This window comes from Saccopteryx bilineata, chromosome 2 (genome assembly GCF_036850765.1).
Source record: "Saccopteryx bilineata isolate mSacBil1 chromosome 2, mSacBil1_pri_phased_curated, whole genome shotgun sequence".
NCBI classification, from domain to species: domain Eukaryota; kingdom Metazoa; phylum Chordata; class Mammalia; order Chiroptera; family Emballonuridae; genus Saccopteryx; species Saccopteryx bilineata.
The window spans coordinates 199,061,009-199,072,624 of NC_089491.1; the positions used below are offsets into that span (position 1 = coordinate 199,061,009).

Consider the following 11,616-nt stretch of genomic DNA (forward strand, 5'->3'; position numbering starts at 1 on the left):
GTGCCCACCCAAAGCATGTTTTAGCAGCCAAATGAAGAAATTTGAACACTGATTAAATGTTTTATTAGAGATTTATTCATTCAGATACAATAAAGATATTGTGGTTATTTTAATTTTTTTCTAAAAAGAGCCTTGTCTTTAGAAATACACACTGAAGCACTGGCAGATGAAATAAATGCTGTCTGGGATTTGCTTTAAAATACAGCTAGTGCTCGACTTGCGACCACGATTGGTTCGGACAGACCGGTCGTAACATGATTTGGTCATAAGTTGAGTAGGCTATATGTACAGTACTGTGAAATGATGTTATAAAAATCTTTGTCGGCCCTGGCCAGTTGGCTCAGCGGTAGAGCGTCGGCCTGGCGTGCGGGGGATCCGGGTTCGATTCCCGGCCAGGGCACATAGGAGAAGCGCCCATTTGCTTCTCCACCCCACCCCCTCCTTCCTCTCTGTCTCTCTCTTCCCCTCCCGCAGCCAAGGCTCCATTGGAGCAAAGATGGTCCAGGCGCTGGGGATGGCTCCTTGGCCTCTGCCCCAGGTGCTAGAATGGCTCTGGTCGCGGCAGAGTGACGCCCCGGAGGGGCAGAGCATCGCCCCCTGGTGGGCAGAGCGTCGCCCCTGGTGGGCGTGCCGGGTGGATCCCGGTCGGGCGCATGCGGGAGTCTGTCTGACTGTCTCTCCCAGTTTCCAGCTTCAGAAAAGTACAAAAAAAAAAAAATCTTTGTCATATTTTATCATAATTTTATTTCATTATTGTTATATATCATAATTTTCTTTGTTCATTTTATGCCATTTATATCATTTCTACACCATTTTGTTTCTTATTTTTACATTCATCAGGTTTAAGTAAAACACTGTGTTACCAGTACAACTGGTTTAGTATTTGCAAAGACAGTTTCCTCTTAGTAGACATCTTGGGAGGGGTTTGATGAAAAATATCCAAGACATAAAACACAAATTGCTGTACCAAGTCTGGGATAACAGTTTAAATGGTGCACGTGGAGATGGTAGTGCTGCCGGAAGCTGGTCCGCACTGTCATACGCCCAGCTGGGCAACACTTGCGCTGCCAGACACAGAGCAGTCGTGGCTAGCGATTGTGGTCGTAAAGTCAAATGGTCATAAATTGCATAGGTCATAAGTCGATCAATATTTGTAATCTACTAGGCACAGGGGAGGTAGAAGAGTCAAGATTGGCTAGTTGAATCCAGTTGGATGCACACGGCATTCTTAAACTATGCCTTGGCTTTGGTTTAACAATTTCCATAATAAAAAAATAAAAACTTTATATAAGAAAAATATTTTCTATGCACTATGCAGGCACTTGACTGAGTACTAGTAGAAAAAGCTACCCCAAGAACACTTTGGGGAAAAATAGAACTGGATATATTCAATTCCAATGAATACATTCAGCACTGTTTTAAAATCAAGAGAAAGAGTTTAACATTTTAATTAAGAAGCCGTAGATTCAATGGATTTTTTAAAAATCTACTACATTTTCATTTTAGTGGAGAATAAATTACTAGGAGTGTTATTCTTTCAAGTGATATTTTACCAGGAAACATCTTTCTTAAATGTTTAAATAATAAAATTGCCATCCCATTTTCAGGGGTAGGTGAAGTTTTGGACTTCTTTGTATGATTTCTTTTCCTCTCTTTTTAAAATTAGAAACTAGTCTGAACTAAAGGCAGACAAATGCGCCGTTTGAAGTCAAGATCTCTGAAAGCATCTGCAAGGGTGATCTGGTTGTCTGCCCATCTCCTTTCTCTGATTTCTGGGCCCAGAGCCCTTGCTGAATGAGGGTTCTTTCCCATGTGTCCATGCACCCAGACTTAGAAGCTTTCATTCTTAGCTCAATTCAGGGAAAAACACAAGACAGAGCCCCTGGCTTGTTTGTATTTTTCAGAGGCAGAAGACAAATTGACCCAGTGCACTGATTTTGGGGGGATTAGAAATGTTGCCTTCTATTTTATTCCCAGTATATATTTGCCTTGGCACCTATTGTCCAGAGATTTCAGGGGTTATTTCTTTAGGTCTTAGACATCTGGCTTTCCAATATATTGAGTGAATCCTTTTTTCTAGAACAGCCCACCCATAGGGCTGCTCCCTCCCTGGGCCGCGGGAAGCCTTCAAGTATCCCTGAACATCCCTGGGACACCTTCCTCTCCGCAGGGCATCCGAGGTGGCCTGTTGGGTGGGTGCGGAGGATCATCTGACTCTCAGGACAGCAGGAATACTGGGAAACTTAATAAACTCCAGACGTTTTTGCTCATATTTCTTCAAAGCAAAACCCCACTTTTTCTAACAGTTTGCCTAACAGTTAACACTTTCTTTTTCCACTTCAGTGTGAATGTATTGGGAAATACTTTGTACTTCACTTCTCTTCTTCCAGCATTCCTATAATCATGCAAACTAGTCATGCTCTCAAATCAGTGGCTTTCCTGTGTGTGTGTGTGTGTGTGTGTGTGTGTGTGTGTGTGTGTGTGTCTATGGTACATGTGCCCACAAATAGTTACTCATTCTGACTTGGATGCACTCTTCTTTGCCCCAGGCTTGAATGAAGAGTTGGTCCAGTTGCTTCTCATCCGAGACGAGCTGCACACAGAACAAGATGCCATGCTGGTGGACATCGAAGACTTGACCAGGTCTGTGATGCTTCACCCTTTCCAAAAAAAAAAAAAGGCTTAAGAATTAGGGCAAGATTGAACTTTAGAAAACTTCCTCCCTTTCTTTCAGGAGTAATTCACCTAATCCCTGCTGGTGTGGGATGTTTAGATGAAGGAGAAGAGGCTGAAACTGCTCCTTCCCCAGTACACTGCTTTTCACAGCCACCCCTCCCTGAGAGGAATTGTTAGGGCATTAGCACTTCCCGCAGTGCACCCAAGGTGGGTCAGCCCTTCTGCCCTGGGGACTTAGTGCTAAGCCATCCCATGCTGGCGAGTATCAGTAGCCTTGTTGTGGGTGCCACAAAATGGCACTTGTTAATACATGACCTGACTCTTGCTCACACATGCTGTGCCCAGAAGGCAGGGACACTAGCATCTTTCCATAATACCACTGCTGCCAGATTGCTCTCACCAGGGGCATACTCGGGAATTGAGCATCTAACTGGTCCTGGTTCCAAGTGCCTCTCAGTGAGGAGGTAAAGAATGCTTCCTTCCCTGGGGGAGAAGGAAACAAGGCTAATACTGGTCACAATCTCCCATTTGTTAGTTTTCCTCCTAAGTATAGAAAGTATACAAAATACTGTGAGCATTCCCATTATCTCATGTTTACTTTGACACCTTGTCTGAGACAGTTTATTTGAAGTCTTTAAACCAGAAAGCAGCAATTACTATTATTCCTAGAAATGGGATAGAGTAGAAGGCTCCCCGAGGAAAAAAGGAACATGGCTTGTCACAATAATATATAAGGACCAATCATGTAACCCACAACCAGCCAGGAGAAGCTTGAAAACAAATATAGTGGAAATGCTTTCAGGACCCCTTCTCACCATGTAGCGCTGGGGAAAATATTTTCCTAGATGCAGCATTATAAAAACAGTTTGGGTTAGCAAAAATAAATGCCACAAAATTTATGTGTAGGCTTTTTTAAAAATACCTATGAGCAGCACCCTATTTATGAGGTTTGAATATTATATTGCCTCACCCCTATCAAAAAGACAAAAATGACAAAATAAAACCACAAGGAATTCTTGTACCTTCTTGGAATATTCACCTGCATCTGAATTAACACTCAAATCACGATAACACTCAGATAATATTATTGCCATCTACAGATGCATTCAGACACTGTAAAACCATAAGATACATTGCTTTCTGTGAGTCTAAGAAATTGGCACACAGGCCTTAAGATTATGGGAAATCAGTAGTGAAATATATACCTAGGACCTGCATTTTTGAAAACTATATGAACTCTGATAAATGCCTGTGATTTGCCTATGGGAGCAGAGACTTTCCCTCTGCCTCTCCAAGCAGCACTGGCCTTACTCTTTGTGAGGGGGACATTGAGAGACTCCTCCCTTCTTTTAACGGATTAAGTTATTACTTAGGATTGTAGTAAATTTTTTGTGTACACCTGTCAGATGGTGTAATCATGGGAAGCAGGGCAGGCAGAACCATGGCATTAAAAGGAGAGCAGTCACTAATTTAAAGTTGAGGAACCCTTTAAATTGGAGTAGGTTGGAAGATGTTTCTATGTCTGTTCCTGGCTGCAAGAATGTAATTTTGACATGGAGGATACTCAGGATACTTAAACATCACTAAAGGGAGCAGTCCAGAGCTTTGCCAGATCCGAGAGGGCTGAGAGAGTAGCCATGGGGCTGCCAAAGTCCTGGCCCCTCTTCCTGTCACGGGTCCAACTCCTGCCATCCTGGGGGCAGTTCAGATCAGTGGTTCTCAAATTTGGCTGCACATTGGAACACCCAAGAACTTTATAAAGTATTGATGCCTAGGTCTCACCCCCAGGGATTCTGATTGTGGAGCATCCTGGGCATTAAGAGTTTTTGAAGCTCCCCAGATGAACTCAGTGTGCCGCCTAATGCGGACCACTGGTCTTTACAATGCCTCTTTGGAGAAGTGCTCCTGACTCCCCAAGACTGGGTCGGACACTTCCTGTGTTCCTAGCAACATGGCACCCTTCCCACGGGGGGCCCAATCATACTGTGCGGCATTGTTGCTGTCTGTCCCCACCCAGCTGTAAACCCCAGCACCTGACACAGGGACTGCAAGGTACACAGTGGGTCTTCAATAACAATTGTTGATAAAAAGGAGTCCTTATGGGACTTTCATATAAATAGTTGATGAGAACATTTTAGTTTAATGGACTGACACCCTTTTCTCTCCTTTGTTTAAAAATTTAATGAAATTCATCCTTCTTAAGATTTATTTTTATTTAAGTATAGTTGGTATACAGTCTTACTATATATTGATTATATTTATTTTGGACATATAATATAGTGATTCAACATTTGTATCCCTTATATTGTGATCACCCCACTAATTCTAGTAATCATCTGTCACCATGTAAATTGACCACAATGTTGTTGACTATTCCCTTTCCCCTTTCACTCATCCATCCTACCCCCTTCCTTCTGGTAACCATCTTTTTTGTCTCTGTTTCTATGAGTCTATTTTTATTTTGTTTGTTGTTTTGTTTTTAGATTCCACATAAAAGTGAAACTATATGGTAATTTTCTTTCTCTCACTTACTTCACTTAGCCTATTCTCTATATCCATCCATGTTGTCACACGTGGCAAGATTATATTTTTTTTCATTGCTGCATAATATTTGTGTGTGTGTACACACACATGCCACATCTTTCTTTATTCATCTATTGATGGACATCTAGGTTGCTTTTATATTATGGTTATTGTAAATAATGCTGCAATGAACATAAGGGTACATATATCTTTTCAAATTAGTGTCCTCATTTTCTATGGAAAAATACTCTAAGTGGAATTGCTGGATTGTATGGTAAACCTACTTTCACCCTTGTATGTATGCCTCACAATAACACCCAATTGTCAATATTTCCCAAAGCAATATTCTCTCTGTTCTTTCCTTCTCTCTCAGAAAAATCCCTTGCTGTATGTGTGCTTACACATGCATTTGTGTTCAGTGCACGTACACACAGATACAAATTTTAAAACTGCTGTCAGGACTATGATTTAATTAGCTACAGTGAAATCTTAGCCCACTGGGCATCAACATATTTCTTGAGCTGAACTTTTGTGAGGCCCATGAGCTGCTTTATTAATATGATCAAGATTCTTTAATGTACATAAATAGGGCTGTGAGGTGGTCTGCTAAAGAGCATTTTTTTTTTGTTTTTAGGAATGGAGCATGTCTTTTTCTTGAGTTCCTTTATTGTTAAATGAATATTTCACTAGTTATTTGTGGGCTGCTGAATGTGGGAAGGACACTATTGTCACTTCCCTATTTCTGAAAGTATTTGTCATTTGTCTTCTCTGTACCATAGATATGAGACATTCTGCATAAACGCAATGAGTTAAACTTGATGTCATTGACTACCCAAGTCAGGGCAACACACGAAAACTGCCCCTGGCCCTTTGAGTGCAGCTGGAAACCACATCCTTAGATGCTTTTCTCTTGCCAAATTTATAATTTCCTAATATCCTTCTTGAAAACATTTGTCTTTCTCAGCCTTCAGACCCCCCTACCATTCTCTGAGAACACATTTAATTAGCGCCCATTCAGGTGATATAAGCAGGTTGGCCATTCCTCTTACTATCTTTACAAGCCACGTGCTATGTTGGCCAAACTTTGGGCTCACAGGCCATAATAGAACTGAATGAATACGAAGACTCAACCCACCCTATCACCCTTACTGCCATGGTCGAGCCCTTAAGACTGTTGAGGGGAGCATGCAAACATGGAAATTCTTTATATCCACAAAAGCTACCATTTGCTAGGAAGCCATTAACTATGTAAGAATGGCATTAGATTACTGGCTTCTTATTTCTGTCAGGAGCCTGGCTAATACTTAGATGTGCGCTGGTGCCCATGCATGTGAGTGTGTGTGTGTGTGCGCGCGCACACATGTTTTTAGATAACAAAGTTACTTTCTATCACCTCACCTTGTTTTGACTTTTTGTTAGCATTTACTTTCTATCTGCTTCCTCTTCATTTGCTGTTTGTTCCTTTCTTGTCTCTCTCCTTTGGAATATGTGCTCCATAAGAACAAAGACCTCATTGTCTACTCACCAGCAAACCTCTTCCATCAGGAGCAGTGCCAGGTACACTAAACATTTGTTGACTAACTGATCCCAGAGACTTCTCTCTTCATTTCTACAAACACTGCTTTAACCAGAGGCTTATTAAATAAAAGGAATCATGCATAGCATATAAAAATGGAAGAGGGCAAATCCATTCAAATTAAGAACTCTCTTGGTTCTCTTGATTTCACTGTAAAGATCTCTGAACCTCAGTTTGGGGGATGTTTCACTGTGGATCAGAAAGCAGCTTGGATGTTTCTCCTTAGCACTAATCAGTTATATTATTAATTTTACAGACATGCCGAGAGTCAGCAGAAACACATGGCAGAAAAGATGCCTGCAAAGTGAAAAGAAGCCATCCAACTAGAGGACAAGCTAGACTTCATTTTCCTTCTGTGGTTGTAAAAATGCTGTTGCTAAAGGTGGCGCAGAACAAATAAATATCAGTGTTAGTCATTGATAATGTCTGAAGCTTAATGTCCAGTGATTGGTCTTTGCTTCTTAATTTATTTTAATTTTTTACTGTGCCATTAAATATCAGGCATTTTAATAAAATATTGTTACAAAAATGTACAGTACTTACACCATCACAACTCATGATAAACTAGAGGGTAGTTTTAACTTTATTTTTATTTGTTTAGAGATTTTAAGTTGGAGCAGTATTTTGCCATTGACTACTTTCATTCACTGTAGTTTTAAAGAAGAACTGTAAAGACGGTGCTATACAAGTCAAACATACATGCCCGCCTTGTAGTGAAGTCATGACTCTCCGTAATATGTATATTTTAATCAGTTTTCAACATTTTGTGAATGTTGACTACCTGAAGTTCATTTTTCGATGTGCTGTTAAAATTCTGTTGGATTCAGAGGGTTCCTTGAAAGTTTACTTATAAATATGTAAAATAAAAATGAAAACTTTGTTTCATATGATATATCTTTTTGCTCACTAGCGAGCCCTGGATTATATTGTTTCCTTTTTCACTCCTCCTCAACTAAATTCCGCACCAGGAATGTTTTCCAATTTTAATCACTTCTATTGGTCTCATGAAGAAAAATGCCATGTCTAAAGAAGTAGATTAAACATTATTTCATCAGTGGAAAAAAAAGTTCTCTCCAGAAGACAAGCAATACACTGAATTGCCAAGAAGGTGGGGAATCGTGTGTGAGGATGTGTGAGTAAAAGTATATGTGAATGAGAGAGAGAGAGAGTGTGTGTGTGTGTGATCCAAAGAAGACAATGTCAACAACATCCCAGCTATCGTTGCTGATATTGCTCAGAGTCAACAGTCTGGGATTCTGGTGCTGTACCACTTCATAGCAGATGGTCTTGTTAGAGCCTGTGACTGCTTCAAAACTCCGTTTACCAAGTCGCCACGTGAACACGTGATGCTTGCATGTATGCTTTTCTCAGGCCAGTTGTTGCCATTTTTCCAATTTTAACCACTTTCATTGGTCTCATGAAGAAAAATACCAAGCCTTTTGTGCAACCACTGTGGGAAACAGTATGGCATTGCCTCAAAAAATTAAAAATGGAGCTGCCTTGTGACCCAGCTATTTCAATTTTAAGAGTATATTCTAAGAATCCCAAAACACTAATTCAAAAGAAGATAAGCACCCCCATGTTTATTGCAGCATTGTTTACAGTAGTCAAGATATGGAAACAGCCCAAGTGTCCGTCAGTGGACGAGTGGATTAAAAAGCAGTGGTACATACACACAATGGAATACTACATGGCTGTGAAAAAGAAGGAAATCTTACCTTTTGCAATGGCATGGATGGACCTGAAGATTATTATACTAAGTGAAATAAGCCAGGCAGAGAAAGACAAATTTCATATGGTCTCACTTCTATGTGGAATCTAAGGAACACAAACTAAAGAACAAAACAGAAAAAGAGGCAGAGTCACAAGGAACAGGTGAGCAGCTGTCAGAGGGAAGGGGAATGAAGGGATAGGACCAAAGAAGATGAAGGCATTAGCCAAATTATATATACATAACACAGAGATACAGATAACAGGGGGCAGCAAGTCCCAGAGGGAAGGGGTGGTGGGAAGGCGGCAAAGTGGATGGATGAGAATGGGAAGAGTCTTTGCATGAGGCATGGGGGGCAGGATGTGGGGGCTTGAGGGTGTTATACTAAGTGGGACATTTGAAACCACGTTAACACAATAATTAAATAATTTAATATTTGATAATATTTAATACTTAAATAATTTAAATAAATTTAAAAAATAAAATTTTCCCAAAAATTTTTAATAAAAATGAAGAATTTGACAGATACTTTCTGAGAATGCTGTGTGTGTTCTATATCCCTAGCTCTGTCATAGGGTGTGTGAGTCCAAAGAGAAGAGAAAATAAAAATAACAAGAACTGCACTTTAAAAAAAAGAAAAGAAAAACGACAAGTCTAAAGAAGTGGATTACAGGTTATTCTGCAATAAGTAGAAAGCCTCAGAAAAATCAGTTTGCCAACGTCCATATAGGTACAGAGTAACCATACACTAAAGCATAGGTGAGCAGTCGACATTCCAGAACCCCCCACAGAGCCCCTGGTTTCACTCTGAGAGCCAAGATGTAATTTGAAAACAGAAATTTAGACAACTGTCTATATTTTCCTTTCCTTAAAAATACCCAGCTAAATATTTCAAATACCGGTAATAAAGACTTGACAGTTCTCATAGTCTTCTATAATCTTCAATTGTAACACTAATCACTTTAATTGGCCTCAATCAAGTTTTCATTTGGAAAAGATAAATAAAGCAGCTTGTAAATATATTTGATTTTGTGAGTTGGTTATAGTATAGGGCAGGCTGCTCACCACTGAGCTAAAGAGGGGCCCAAAGCCCTCTCTGCCCAGAGATTCCTAACTGGGCCCTCAAATCCTGCATCAGCGGCCAGTGATCTGGGTTGGTCTTGCGCTAAGAATCCAGGCCCAGCTGGGGACCTGTGCTGCTTTCACTGGGGGAGAATATTGCTCCATAAGTAGTGATTCTGACATTTAGCTGCACAGTGGAGTCACCTGGGCAGGCAATTTAGCAACTGTCTGGCCTGGGTCCCTGGGTATCAGGATTTTTTTTGTTAAAGGACCCTAGATAATACTAATACTGAGAACTACTGCCTTAGACTTTCTTCTTTTTTTGCTTTTCTTTAATAACTTTTTTAGTATCTAGTTTTTTTCTAATTAAAATGTATTACTATTATTGTGGACTTTTGAGAGATTTGATCTAGGAAGTGTTACAAAAAATTCCTGTGCCCAAGTAAGAGCAGTGGTGTGACCCAAAAACCTCCTTCAGTGACTTCCACAACTGGAGTACTGGTGCTAAAACAGCCCACCAAGATTTAATTTTTAAAATCCTTAACAGAATTAACCAATTTTTTGTGTGTGTGAGAGAGAGGGACAGGAAGGGAGAGAGATGAGAAGCATCAACTTGTAGTTGTGTCACTTTAGTTGTTCATTGCTTTCTCATATGTGCTTTGACCGGTGGCTGCAGCTGAGCCAGTGACCCCTTGCCAGAGACCTTGGGCTTCCAGCCAGTGACAATGGGGTCATGTTAATGATCCCACGCTCAAGCCAATGACCCGGTGCTCAAGCTGGATAAACTCGCTCTCAAACCAGCGACCTCAGAGTTCCCAGGTCAACACTCTATCTGCTGCACCACCACCAGTCAAGCCAGAATTGCACAATTTCAATAAAAATTTAGAAATCTGGTGTTTTTGGTGGGAGGTTGTTTTTTTTTTGTTTTGTCTTAAGCAATGCAATCTCTCTTTCTGGCTAGAAATGTGATCTGAAGAAATCTACGTCCTCTGAACTCTTCAGCTATTTGATGCCCAGAGTCATAACTAAAGAGTCCTCAACTCAAGAAGAAAGAGAGATTACATCACACAAACCCTCTGGAAACATCTCTGGAGTCAAAGCCATCTAAAACTAGAGCAGTTCTTCCCAAACCCTGAAATATTTTATGTAGATTTGGCTGAAGGATGCAGTCTGTATTTTACCAGTTTCTGAGACTTAACACATCTTTATGGGTTTATTTTCTTGTTTATTAATCATTAATTTACAGAACATATGCTTACGGGAAAATTAATGTCAATCTTCAAACCCATCACTCCTCTAAATATCAGTGTTAAAACTCAGAATTTATTCTTACACACCTTTCTTCATGCTTCTACAAACAGATACAACAAATAGGTTTTGTGTTTCCATTTGTACAAAGGTGGGATCATATAAAACATAGTGCTTTGGCGCCTGCTTTGTCTGTGGATACCCTTCCAGGTGAATCCATACAGATCTGTCATTTTTTTAACAGCTGCCTAATTATCCCTGGTATGATGGAACATTTATTCAGCTATTCTCTTTCATGATGGACATTAACAATCTTTCCAGATTCTTCCCACTAAAAACAGTGATACAATAAATATGCTTATACTTACATCTACTTGTGCTTTTATTCTGTGATAACCTTATTTTTTTTTTTTACCCCTTACTTGGTATAATGTTTAGATACTTCAGAGTACAGAGAACAAATTAAGGTAGGGAATACCAAGTGAAGCCATTGCAGAAAAGTTTGATTCCTTGCAATAAAATTGGGCCAACCCCCCTTGTCTGAAAAATACAAACTTGTTACCAGAACAAACCGAGATTTGTGCTCTTTGTCCAGCCTTTTTTGGGGGCCAGTTTCATGAGAGGTGGGCTGAGTAAGTATAAGAGCATCTTTAATTCAAATTGCAGCAACTTGAGAAGGCAGGGTGCTCCTGTCCAAAAGACCTGCCTTAGCACTCTCCTAGTGGTTTTTATAGGGTTCAGGGGCTGTTAGTGATACTGTAAGGGGAAAAAAAGTCCATGCATTTAGTTATTTAACAAGGTGTGGGAGGCAGGAGTTCGG

The 11,616-nt window shown here is 40.2% G+C and overlaps 1 protein-coding gene across 6 annotated transcripts in view; it reads left to right on the forward strand.

Moving 5' to 3' along the window:
• SCHIP1 (schwannomin interacting protein 1) overlaps positions 1-7,660 on the forward strand; it is a 188,006-nt gene extending 180,346 nt beyond the window's left edge. For all 6 annotated transcript variants that reach the window (XM_066259051.1, XM_066259047.1, XM_066259048.1 and 3 more), the window contains 2 exons: positions 2,550-2,643; positions 7,032-7,660. In XM_066259051.1, coding sequence (XP_066115148.1) covers positions 2,550-2,643; positions 7,032-7,083 — 146 coding nt within the window. In that variant the 3' untranslated portion in view covers positions 7,084-7,660. The remainder of the gene's footprint in view (positions 1-2,549; positions 2,644-7,031) is intronic.
• Positions 7,661-11,616: the final 3,956 nt, after the last annotated feature.